Source organism: Amphiprion ocellaris, chromosome 11, assembly GCF_022539595.1.
Source record: "Amphiprion ocellaris isolate individual 3 ecotype Okinawa chromosome 11, ASM2253959v1, whole genome shotgun sequence".
Lineage (NCBI taxonomy): Eukaryota > Metazoa > Chordata > Actinopteri > Pomacentridae > Amphiprion > Amphiprion ocellaris.
Genome location: NC_072776.1, coordinates 979,623 through 993,108, shown reverse-complemented (window position 1 = coordinate 993,108; position 13,486 = coordinate 979,623). Strand labels below are relative to the sequence as shown.

The 13,486-nt window shown below is 37.6% G+C and overlaps 1 protein-coding gene across 1 annotated transcript in view; it reads left to right on the top strand.

Annotated features, from left to right (window-relative positions):
- mgat4a (alpha-1,3-mannosyl-glycoprotein 4-beta-N-acetylglucosaminyltransferase A) overlaps positions 1 to 13,486 on the top strand; it is a 42,412-nt gene that overhangs the window by 19,948 nt on the left and 8,978 nt on the right. The window contains exons 4-8 of the mRNA XM_023265320.3: positions 9,422 to 9,555; positions 9,671 to 9,717; positions 10,398 to 10,511; positions 11,677 to 11,752; positions 13,183 to 13,297. Coding sequence (XP_023121088.2) covers positions 9,422 to 9,555; positions 9,671 to 9,717; positions 10,398 to 10,511; positions 11,677 to 11,752; positions 13,183 to 13,297 — 486 coding nt within the window. The remainder of the gene's footprint in view (positions 1 to 9,421; positions 9,556 to 9,670; positions 9,718 to 10,397; positions 10,512 to 11,676; positions 11,753 to 13,182; positions 13,298 to 13,486) is intronic.

Sequence of the window (13,486 nt, the reverse complement as noted above, 5' to 3'; positions counted from 1 at the left end):
CAGAAGGATATTTCTGCAGAACACTTGCAGGGTTGAGGATAATTTTAGTCTATGTGCAGTATAATCCCATATTTACTCTGTTGTTATTATTGTTATTGTTATTATTATTACCTTTATTTAACCAGATTTGTCCCATTGAGATCCAAAATCTCTTTTACAAGAGAGACCTGGCCAAGAATATCAGTACATACAGTTAAAAACAGCAGTTTAACCCTCGTGTCATCCTGTGGGTCAAAATTGACCCGTTTTAAAGTTTGAAAATGTGGGGAAAAAAACCCAAATATTTTCACAGTAAAACTTCTGATGTCCACATTTTCAACATTTTTGGGAAATCTTTGAACATTTTTTGGTGGAAAAAAAGAAATGCTAAAAACATTTCTTTAAGAACATTCACAAAAAAATCAACCAAAATCCAGCGAATTTTGCTGGATTTTGGTCGTTTTTAGGTGAATGTTCTGAAAGAAAATAGAAGTTTTACTGATATATATGGAATCACTTTAGATATTTTTAGGATTTTTTTTGGAAGATTTTTACTCATTTTTTGAAAATATTCACTAGAATTTTCTTGCCAAATTTGGGGGATTTTTTTTAAAATAAAACTTTTAAGATAAACTTTTAAGGAATTATTGGAATTTTCTTCCCGAAGGTTTTGCAAATTTGGGGATTTTTTTTTGCAGAATTTTTGGATTTTTTTTCAGACAAGGAAACTATTTTTTGGTGCCTGTAAATGAAGACAACAGGAGAGTTAAAAGACAAGTGGTTTAATAAAGGCACATGTAGTATGTATCTTATGTAATAGTTTGACTGAACAGGGATTCCCTCCTGTTTTTAAATCTCTCATTTCTGACGTGTTCTTGCACTTTGGGTCTTTAAATGCTTAACAAGCCTGTGACGCACACACTGCTTTTTTAGTGCTGTTCACTGAAAAAAAGTAGTTAACATTCTATTCAAGGAAAGTTTACACCGGGAACATCAAGTGAAATTATTTATATTTATATTATTTACGCTCAGAAGTGCAGCATGTCTTGCCAAAGCTATCCTGCCTCCCATTAATGGGAATTATTCTGCTCCTGTTTCATGGTTTTCTATTCACTGCTATTTCCAGCCTCTTTATTTTTAAGTTTTTTCTCCTTTTTGCCCCTGAAGCAGCCGCATACAACATGTGACCTCTTCTATATCAGGTTCTCTTTAAGAGGATTACTTATCTGGCTTTGTGAATGTGATAGGTGGAGTGAATTTGGGGCCCAGGGGAGGGAAGTTTAGGGGCTGAACAGCTCAAGTGGTGTTTCCACATTCCTAATGACAATGACTGAGGGGAAGAACAGAGGCCCTGGACAAATTAAAGGAAAGGAAGAGGCAAGTCTGTGTGGCATTATGACACATGGTCAGGTATTCGTTACCTGCAGTCAAGGTTTCAAGACTCTGGCTTTCTTTGAGGAATGAGAGGGAATGCCTACCCACTGATAATGAGTTTGTTGCTGCCTGCTGCTTTGTTGTCACCAGCTTTCCACCCTGAAGTCAGCTGAGTTCATTGGAATTCATGGCGAGGCTGGAGGTACTGCTACAGGGAAAAGATTGTTGATCTGTGTGGTGGTGGGTCACAAAGACAAATGACTGCACACAGACTTTTTGCCCCTTGGCTAACCGTGAATGCCACATGACTTACTCGATTGGCCGCTGACAACTTTTGCCTCAAAGCGACAACAGTGACTTTAAAACAGCTTTTTTTCAGTTATTCTGTTGTGCTTAGTCTATGTCTGCATTTTTCTTTCGTTTTTTTATGTTCTCTTGTTTCTCTGCTAGTCTAAGCATATCTGACATTGGGATATTTATAGCCGCGCAAATTAGGACATCATCCTACTTGGAACTGAACAAGGATTATGGGAAGAAACAGCTGAGGTGACCTCTGAGACAGATATGGCTGGGATGGGACCTGACTGAATCCCCTTATAGACAGATGTCAACGAGAGTCATTTGCTTTCCACTTGTGCTCTTTTACATAGAATAGAATAGCTTTATTGTCATCATAGATGAGGGCATGGCGAAAATATAAGTAGCTGCCACTGGACGGTGCATTAAAACAAGCTAAATTAACAGCAATAAATAAGAAAATCGAATGTACATATAAAACAAAACTATATTAACCCTCCTGTTGTCTTCATTTACGAGCACCAAAAAATATTGTTTCCTTGTCTGAAAAAAATCCAAAAATTCTGCAAAAAAATTCCCCAAATTTGCAAAACCTTCAGGAAGAAAATTCCAATAATTCCTTAAAAGTTTCCCTTAAAAGTTTTATTTTTAAAAAATCCTCCAAATTTGGCAAGAAAATTCTTGTAAATATTTTTCAAAAAATGAGTAAAAATCTTCCAAAAAAATCCTAAAATATCTAAAGTGATTCCATATATATCAGTAAAACTTCTAATATTTTCTTTAAGAACATTCACAAAAAAAATCCATCAAAATCCAGTGAAATTCGCTGGATTTTGGTTGATTTTTTTTTGTGAATGTTCTTAAAAATAATTTTTTTTTTACAATTCTTTTTTGTCCCATGAAAAAATGTTCAAAAAATTTCCCAAAAATGTTGAAAATGTGGACACTTTCACTGTGAAAATATATTTTTTTTCCACATTTTGAAACTTCAAAACGGGTCAGTTTGACCCGCAGGACGACACGAGGGTTAAGTGATCACCTGTATCTTATAAGGAAGGCTTGTATTCTGTGGGGAGTGGTCTCTTCCAGTAGGGCAGTGACCACATCCGCAGACTTGAAGGGTCACTGGGTGTTTTTTATGGCATTATAAGGATATGGATCATCAGGTGTAGTCTTTACAGTCACCAGATCTCAACCCTATGGGAGATTTTGGACCAGTATCTCAAACAGCGCTCTCCAGTCTCATCATTAAGTTAAAGAAACCCGTTGAATCAAAGCTGTCCTGGCGGCATGCAACGGCACAACAGCTTATTTAAGTCACTTAATTGGTTTTTCTTTTAATTGGTCACTCTTCTGTACATATGCCAATTTGACCAAACATTGCACTTAAAAAAATCATTCTAAAATGCAGAAAAAGTTTGAATAAATAACATCTCCTCGTTTTATCTATGCCTTGTTTATTATTAACCCCCTTTTATTAGTTGTGTCTGACGAATCACCTAACTTACAAAGTCCATAGAGCATATAGGTCAATATCTAACTGCAGAACTTTTTGTATCATAGTTGGCATTTTTGCTGTTTTCAGGCCTAAAATCAACCAAACACCACATGGCATTTTACACAATGATTCTTCTAAATGTTATATATACAACTGAGTAAAATGTAAAATTCTTTCTAAATATATTGTAGTAAACCTGTTGACTACTTTCTATTAAATAAGTCAGAAAGCCTTGGAGTCTGGCCAGTCTTTTCTTCAGGAGGAAATGACATCATGTGGAGCAGGTCATGTGATCTGGAATTAACACACTTCCTGGAGAGGTGTTTTTGGAATGGGGAACTTAGGCCTTGTCCACACGTAGCAGGGTTTTTGTAAAACCGAATAGCCTGTCCCCTCCGTCTAGAAAAAAACTTACGTACACACCACCTCGTTTTTAGAAAAAAACTTCATCCACACCTAACCGCATAAGTGCGTTTTTCAGCACATTCATAAGCATGCTGGACCTTTAGGTGGCAGTAGTTCCCCAAATCCTAGCAAGGAGGTGGATAATAACCGTCCTTAATGTCGTCCTTCGCCTGTGTTGTTGAATGTGGAGCAGTATCTGGGCTTGTAAAAACAAGCAAGTAAAAAGCGCCTGTACAAGAAACAGCGCCCAAAACCTTGTGAGAGCATCCATGCTGTTACCCAATGTAAACACAGGTCGCATATGTGACGTAAGAACATATTTTGTCGCAGGCGGTGACGTTTCGAAACGCAAAACCCCGGTTACTGATGTCCACATGCAGACGCATAAAACGGAGAATTCGCAAATCTTCACTTTGGTCGGAGTTTTTAAAAAGAATCGTTTTTGATGACGTAAATCTGCGTTTTCTTTTGGATGATAGGCCGAATCGTAGAAAAATATCTTCGTTTTGTGAGATACCCGGCTACGTGTGGACAAGGCCTTAGTGGACAGGGATTTCTCGGACACAGAGACAATTTGTTATTTTGTGTTGTAAAATGACACAAAATTATCATAAAAAGAGACAAAACGACCATAAACAGAATGATTATGACCAAAAATGACCAGAGAGAGACACAAACTGACAAAGAAATAATAACAAAATGACCAAAAATGCTCAAAAAGACACAAAATGACTCAGTGAGACAGATAATTATTATATAAAGACACAAAATGACGTGAGACACACAAAATGACCACAAAACACCTAGAACTACTACAAACAGACTTTTTGATCATTTTTGTGCCTATGGGATAGTTTTCAAGTCATTTAGGACAAATTCCATGTCATTCTGAACTAATTTTCTGCAATTATGGACAATTTTCAAGTCATTTTGGACAATTTTTTAGTCATTTTGGACATTTTTCGAATCATTTTAGACAATTTTCTTGTCAATTTCAACAAGTTTTATGTCAGCTTGGATCGTTTCTCATCATTTTGGATCACGTTTGTGTCTGTGGGATGATTTTCAAGTCATTTAGGACAAATTTCATGTCATTCTGGACTCCATAATTATGGATCATTTGCAAGTCAATCTCGACGGGTTAATATATAATTGCTGTGCTTTTTGTATCATAGTTGACATTTTAGTGATATCCAGTCATTTTTTTATTAAGTGATTGTTTCCATAATAAATAATTACGGATATGGATTTATTAAGACATAATTATAATGAACATAAAAACATTATTTTTTTTTACTTGTAATAAAAATGTATGCAGATTTATCCCATGGACTTCAACAGTCCCTCACTTCTATACTGACCAGTCTGTAGATGGCAGGTTTATGGCCAAGCAGCCATTTGCTGGACATTGGAAGCATCCAGAGACAACTGAACACCAGCACCTTTTATTTGCGTGGCGTGTCAAATCTCTTCTTCACTGATGTGACAGAGGCAGGCAGAAATGTAGATTGTTTTGTTTTTTTCTGGGAGCAGATGAAAGGGTGGCGGAGTGATGCTGATGAAGGGACTCGGGGAGGGGCAGTCCTGGAGTCGGTCCTGCTCATGCTGCACTGGCATGCATTATCACTCATTCACTGTCTGCCATCCTCCCTTATTCTGTCACTCTGTCTCTCTTCCTTCCTCCCACATTCTCCTTTCATCCTCGACCTACTTTCTTGGTGGTGGTGGTGGGTGTCGCTATACGACGTGGAGCTCAGTGAGGAGAAACACAAAGCAGAACTGGGACAGATTCTTCACGCTGCACAGATCGCTCTGGAGGATTGCACTTTTCTCTCAAATCCACTGTGCTGTTCACTTATCCTGCACCTCAACCTTTGTTTTGTGGCTTTATTGAGGCCCATTGTGCCCCCCACATCAGCTCATTCAGCATGTTTTTCTCATTTAACCCCCAACACCACCCATCCCCACACACACATTAGCCTCATTCCATGGACTTCACTCATTACTGTCCCCATAAGACAGGTTCTTTGTCACTTCCAACAACACCGTACCTTGTTTTCCTTTCTTTATTTCATGCAAAACATGCAAAACTCCCTGCAGGCTGTGAGTCTAGGGTTTCAGTTCAGTAAAGGGCAACTACACGATTTATAGAAAAACAGAAACTTGAACATGAAAAAGAAAGCATAAGATAAGATAAGATATACTTTATTGTCCCCGTAGGGAAATTGTCTTGGACTTGTGCCGAAGTGCCCTAAAAAAAAAAAGAAAAGAAAAAAGTAATACATATTCCATACATCATACATCACATAGAATACAAGAGTTACCAAATATGCAACAGCATAGTGATTCTCAGGCGTCCCTATTTAAAAGCATTACTGATTTTGGCAAGAAGGAGTTTTTAAAGCTCTTCAAACCCCTATGTACCCTGTATCTCCTCCCAGAGGGTAGCAGATCATATTCTGGATAGAGCACATGTGAGGGGTCAGCCAGTATCTTCCCAGCCTGTCTCATACAGTGCATTGAGGGGCTGATGATTCGTCACCCCCATGATTTTCATCGCGCTGTTGATTTGTCTTTGTAATTTTGTTTTTGACTGCACAGTGAGGTTTCCATACCAGGCACTCATGCCATACCTTAGCAGACTCTCAATCACTGCCTGGTAGAACATGAACATGAGCTTTCTGCTGACTCTGTACAGCCTAAGTCTGCGCAAAAAGTAGAGCTGCTGTTGGAGCCGAGAGCACAGACTATCAACATAAGTGCTCCAGGTAAACTTGTTGTCCATGTGGAGCCCGAGGTATCTGTAACTGGAAACCTGCTCAATCAGTGTTGTGTATAACCACAGGACTATGATCCCCGACTAACTTTGGGTCTAAGACCATTTCTTTGGTTTTATTGACATTTAAAATCAAGTTATGGCTGTCACACCAATGGGTAAATTGTTCGACTTCTGAAAAGTAATTTGAGGGGTTTTCATTCTTGTGCAAAAGGCCTAATATGGCAGTATCATCAGAAAACTTAAAAACAAAATTGTTGGAATTTCTGTTAGAGCAATCATTAGTATAGAGTGTGAACAGTATTGCTGAACTGACACACCCTTGCAGAACACCAGTACTGGCAAGTTTTGGCTTCGATAAGGTTTGATTCACTCTGACTTGCTGCTGCCGATTGGTTAAGAAGGAATGATACCATCTAATTAATAAAGGATTAACATTCATGTGTTTCAATTTAGATAAAAGCAGGTGTGGTTGAAGCGTATTAAAAGCAGAACTAAAATCAACAAATAAAATTCTGGCATATGCTTTAGGGTCCTCTAGGTGCTTGAGTGCAAAGTGAGTCAGGCTATTGATTGCATCATCAGTACCTCTTCTATGCCTGTACGCAAATTGAAATGGGTCAAGCAAAAGACTAACTACTGCTTTTAGTAGAGTGACAATGAGGTTTTCAAAACGTTTCATTACTATTGACGTTAGTGCCACAGGTCTAAAGTCGTTGTTTTCTGTTGAGCATGATTTCTTGGCAATAGGCACAATAATAGATCTTTTCCAGATGGTAGGAACAGTATGTGAGTCTACTGAAAGCTGGAAGATGGGACACCATACAGGCTAATTAATCCATGGACCCAGACCCAACATCTCCAGTATCAGCACCACTCCAGGTGACCAATTCTTTTTGGTCTTTTTAACCAGCTATATGTCTCTAGTTTGCATTTTGATATGATGCTGTTGCAGACTCACAGCTTAATAAATGTTATCACTGGTTTAATGGACACAATGAAAGAGTCTGAGCCTAAAGTCCAATTCTATAGGATTATTCCTCATTATGGAAAAATAAGAAAAGCCACACATCATCATCTGTGTTAATAATTTTACAACACAGAACAATACTACAACAAACTTGAGACAAAGTGATAAGACAAAATGACAAAAACGAGACACAAATTGGCAAAAACAAATAAGCATCAAAAAAGTACAGACAAACAAGAAATGCATTCATTTGGGTCTGATGTTTAATATCTATCTATCTATCTATCTATCTATCTATCTATCTATCTATCTATCTATCTATCTATCTATCTATCTATCTATCTATCTATCTATCTATCTATCTATCTATCTATCTATCTATCTATCTATCTATCTATCTATCTATCTATCTATATATCTATATATATATATATATATATATATATAATCCTTTCTCAACCAGTTTAATTTGATTATTGACTTGTATTAGAAGTGATCTTTGCATACAGGGAGAGTTAAATGAATTGTTCCATACAGTGGTTATGGTGAATGTGACTGTTTCACTAATAAGTGATAAAGCTGTCAGTATGGAAAGACTCTCACATCTTAATGTACTGACATTAACCCAACGTACATTTTAGCACCACTTAGGTTTGGTCACCTGAGGCGGTTCCAGTATCTGGTCTGGTCCATGGACTAAATAGACAATTTCATGCTACCGTCCTGACTTACGTTCTTTTTGAGGACACAGTGTCGGATAACTCACCAGATGAACTTAGTCACTTTTAATTTCAAACCACTGTGGGGTTGACGTGCACTCTCAGCTCACTCAGTGTCTCACTATCTCTTTTTCTCAAGGGAAAGTGATCCTTGTGTCTCACCAAGTAAAGTGAACTAGTTTCATGTGTGCAACAGTCTCTTACATTGTTTTCAGTGAGAGTTTTTCATGAACTCTCAGTAGTAACAAAGAGGCCGTCTGTTTAGCTTTACACAGGAAGAACAATAAGGAGATGATAATATTCAGTTTTTTTTATACTGTTGTTTGGGTCAGCTGAATGTTCATTTTAGACGGATGCCATTTCAAAGCCAAAGGAAATACATTTTTCTATTTGTGACTTTATTTAACCCTTGTGTCGTCCTGCAGGTCAAGTTGACCCGTTTTAAAGTTTGAAAATGTGGAAAAAAATATATATTTTCACAGTGAAAATTTACACATTTTCAACATTTTTGGGAAATTTTTAAACAATTTTTGGTAGAAAAAAATGTTTTTTAAGAACATTGAACATGAACACGTGAATGTTCTTAAACAAAATATTCAAAGTTTTACTGATATATATGGAATCACTTTAGATATTTTTAGGATTTCTTTGGAAGATTTTTACTCATTTTTTGAAAATATTTAAAAGAATTTTCTTGCCAAATTTGGGGGATTTTTAATTTTTTTAGGTTTTGCAAATTTTCAGAAATTTGGGAATTTTTGTGCTGAATTTTTTGGATTTTTTTCAGGCAGTGAAGCTATATTTTTTGGTGCCTGTAAATGAGGACAACGAGAGGGTTAATTTAAAGATGAACATCAACGCTTTTGCTTATATGATCAACTTTTCATTAACTTATTGAGTAATGGATGGCAGTTTAGATTAACTGGGTACTGTGGGATTTGATCTATTGCTGTCATATTCTTTAGACTTTAGACCAAACAAGCAGCCGTAGAATGTAGCTTTTGATGTTTTAATAGATTAATGGTAAATAAACTAGGAAAAATGCTGATAAATCAATAGTAAAATTACAGAAGTCAGACTTCCTGTGGAACTCCCTGCTCTGTTGTGAAATGAAATAATATATGGTTTACTTTATCCACATTGTGTGTGGTCGTTGTTTAAAAATCCTTTTCTTTAAGGACATGCAAACATGGCAGTAGATGCACTACAAACTACCTCCATCAGTCGTCCTTCCCACTGCCATCTGTCAATCTGGGCATGAATTTCTGTTCATGTGGATTTAGGCCAATGTAATCTTCTGTAGTCTAACAGCAGAGATTATTTGGTTTGACATGGCTTGATTAAACTGCCACCCTTCCAGCCGTGGGCCCTTTCTGTTTCTCACCTCACACTCTTCTTCCCAGTTACCATGGTGATGGGGATCCCCACAGTGAAGCGGAAGGTGAAGTCGTATCTGTCAGAGACGCTGCGTTCGCTGATAGACAAGCTGTCACCAGAGGAGAAACTTGACTGTGTCATTATAGTCTTCGTTGGGGAGGTGAGATCTCACCTTTATAAACTATGAGTCATTGCTTGGTGCTTATGCACTATAGATTTTTTTAAAAATGGTGATTAATGCATTGTTTAATGTCTTCTTGGTACAATTTGTGCAGACTGACGTAGACTACGTTCACAGTGTGGTTGCTGGCCTGGAAAAAGAGTGAGTACAATTCCTTACTGTTTGACACATGCAGAAAAAGGTGAAAATATTAACGCTCCTGTTGTCTTCATTTATGGGCACCAAAAAAATATTGTTTCCTTGTCAGAAGAAAATCCAAAAATTCAGCAAAGAAATTCCCCAAATTTCTGAAAATTTGCAAAACCTTCAGGAAGACAATTCCAATAATTCCTTAAAAGTTTCCCTTAAAAGTTTTATTTAAAAAAAAAAATCCCCCAAATTTGGCAAGAAAATTCTTGTAAATATTTTCCAAAAAATGAGTAAAAATCTTCCAAAAAAAATCCTAAAAATATCTAAAGTGATTCCATATATATCAGTAAAACTTCTAATATTTTCTTTAAGAACATTCACATAAAGATCAACCAAAATCCAGTGAAATTCACTGGATTTTGGTTGATTTTTTTCTGAATGTTCTTAAGAAACATTTTTAACATTTCTTTTTTTCCACCAAAAAATGTTCAAAGATTTCCTAAAAATGTTGAACACGTGGACATCAGAAATTTCACCGTGAAAATTTTTATTTTTTTTCCACATTTTCAAACTTTGAAACGGGTTCATTTTGACCCGCAGGACAACACAAGGGTTAAGGACTGAAAAAACATCAGAGAAAACTCTGTGTGTGTGTCACATTCTTGACATCACCAACGGCTTTCTTTCCTCAGGTTTTCTACAGAGCTGAGCTCAGGCTTGCTGGAGGTGATCTCCCCTCCAGCCACCTACTACCCCGATCTCACCAACCTCAAAGAGACTTTTGGAGACTCCAGAGAGAGAGTCAAGTAAGAAAACCACCATCGGGCATAACGTCTTGTTATTTGTATTCAGAGCTCTGACATGTAATTAGAAAAAAATATGACAGAAATTATTATGCAAATGGTGGAGAAAGCAGAACTGAGAGAATTAAATGCAGGAGAGCTGTGATGAGGATTGCAGAAAAACCAGAAGGATGAGTCAGGGGGAAAGTGGGAGGGAGAGAGCAGCGAGAGCTTTTAGGTAGGTTGCCGAGGTACTTAGTATTCCACAGGCATTTCTCAAAGTCAGAGCAAGGTCATCAGCAGCAGCACCCTCTATCTCTGCCTCTCTGTAGCGCTCGGTCTGATTATCCTCTGTACTTATCTTCTCTTTATAGTTGGCTACCAACTGGTTTCATTAGAAATCTGTTTATGGTGCAGTTTGTGCCGACACTTGTGGAGACTTAAAATATGTAGTGGGATAATAGCCCTCAGGCAGAGAGGACTGTGTGTTGTGTTTGTTAGTGGGTGTTTTTGAGCACAGATGCTTCTGAAAGCAGTCTGAACAGTTAGAATCTTGTTTAACATGGTGGTGTAAGTGTTATATTTTAGACTGTGTGTGTGTGTGTGTGTGTGTGTGTGTGTGTGTGTGTGTGTGTGTGTGTGTGTGTGTGTGTGTGTGTGTGTGTGTGTGTGTGTGTGTGTGTGTGTGTGTGTGTGTGTGTGTGTGTGTGTGTGTGTGTGTGTGTGGTATTGTCAAAAGACTTGTAACAAACCCTCACAGCCAAAACAGTGGTGAAACTCATCCATCTAGCTGACTGTAAGCGTGTGTGTTTTGAATTCATGCTCTCATTTTTGGAGTGTCTCTTCACCTGTGCATTGAAAGTATGTGGGTTTGCATGCATGTGTACTCCTGTATAATTCTCTGTGCCACCTGCAGCCCTCACTGACCAACTGTTAATCAGACTGCAGCGTCATTTAGATCAAACAATTAGTGTGACAGCTTTGGTTTATAAATTATTCACAGTGTGCTGTTGCAACCTTCCATATACCTGAGAGTACAGTTCTGCTGTTTGCATGTAAAGCAGTGTGTCTGACTTGCTTTCTACTAACATACCATCCCTGAATATACCTTAAAATGCACCTAGATTGGTTCAGTTTTTTGTGTACATGGTTTTTATTTTAATGTGTTCCCGATTTCTGCTTTGTTTAGATGGCGAACAAAGCAGAATCTGGATTATTCCTTCCTTATGATGTATGCTGTGAGCAAAGGGGTTTATTATGTCCAGGTAAGTCCTGAAATTCAACGATAAATAAACAAATGTCCCCACTAGGGGTGTAATGGTATTAGAAAACAGTAGGAGGCTCGGTATGTAGATCAGTTTTGGAGTCATGGTTGAAATCTAAAATGCAACTGTTTTATTTTAAAAAAATGGAAACATTCAGTTGTTCATTGGCCAAAACTGTTTAATAGTTAATACACTCAAAACTGGTATATTGCAAAAAAGAAATAATGCATAATAGAAATAAACTCCCTGACATGTATGCTCAAGTATGAAATGTTCATTAGAAGGAGTACAACATATTCCTAATTAATGTCAATTAACCATTCAAATTAATTAGCAGTGTGAACTTTACGTTTATGTTTGTTTTATTAACTTGCATGGTCAAATAATACTTTCTCTAGTTCTGTTGTGCCAACATTGAGGACACAACTAGTTTAATCTTCCTGTTGTCCTGCGACTGACATGTTTTAAAGTTTGAAAATGTGAAAAAAAAATTTTTTCACAGTGAAACTTCTGATGTCCACATTTTCAACATTTTGGGGAAATCTTTGAACATTTTTTGGTGATTTGGTTGAAAATGTGGACATCAGAAATTTCACTGTGAAAATATATTTTTTCCCACATTTTCAAACTGTAAAATGGGTCAATTTTGACCCGCAGGACGACATGAGGGTTAAACTTATTTTGAGTTTTCTTGTAAAATTCAACTCAAAACAAGATAATTTCAGGATTGTTTGACTTAACAAGATATTTCAGATGCATTGTCTTAAAACAAGTCCCTCCATCTGCTGAAATGTCACTTGTTAAGTGAATTTATCTTAAATCAAATGGGATGAGACATTTTGACTAAAAATAAGACAAATAGACTTGGTAAGATTTGGAGTTTTTGCAGCGTAAGAAGGACCCTGAAGGCGGTTACTAACATGTCAACGTGAAAGCCTGTTACTAGGCAAACATTGGTTTTCTTTTTGTTTGCCATACCAAATTAAACATAGCAAGTGCTTGACGAAAACTGTTGTTGCAGTCATTCCTCAGAGCCAGTTTAGGCTTTTTTTCCAAGACTGTTATTAGCCTAATCCTCTTATCTGTTGTCTTGGCTAAACTAGGCATCATAAATGTGAACTGAACTGCCAATACCTGCCATTTACAGTTACCTTTCACTGTGTTATTAATCTTTCATTTTTCTGTTTTGTTCATGGGTGTGTCATTTCCATTATCTGCTCTCACCTGGAGGGACGAGGTATCGCCTGTTTGCTGTAGCGTCCACTGCTGCTGTAGTTTAGCGTAGCCACTCAGAGGACTGTCCTTGAGTGAACATAGAAGAGTCTCCCTGCTGCTACTCACCCTCTCCATCAACTTTAAATCCTAACTCCACCCCAGAAGGGATTTCATCTGCCTTACATTTCCAATTTTCTGTGCCTCTGTTCCTTCAGCTGGAGGACGACATCGTGGCCAAGCCCAACTACTTTGCTACCATGAAGAACTTCGCCCTGCAGCTGTCTTCAGAGGACTGGATGATCCTGGAGTTCTCCCAGCTGGGCTTCATTGGTACAACCCATTAAAGCACCTGATCAATACTCGCCGTCCACCGGGACATCAAACAAAGCACCATCTGCACTGTCAGCTGATTGCGAAGGCGAACAATGGCATTTCTTGCTAAATGGATTTTCCTATCCACTTGTCAAAGTGTTCACATGCTGTAATACTTGTAGGATTTAAGATAAACAGTCCAATGTG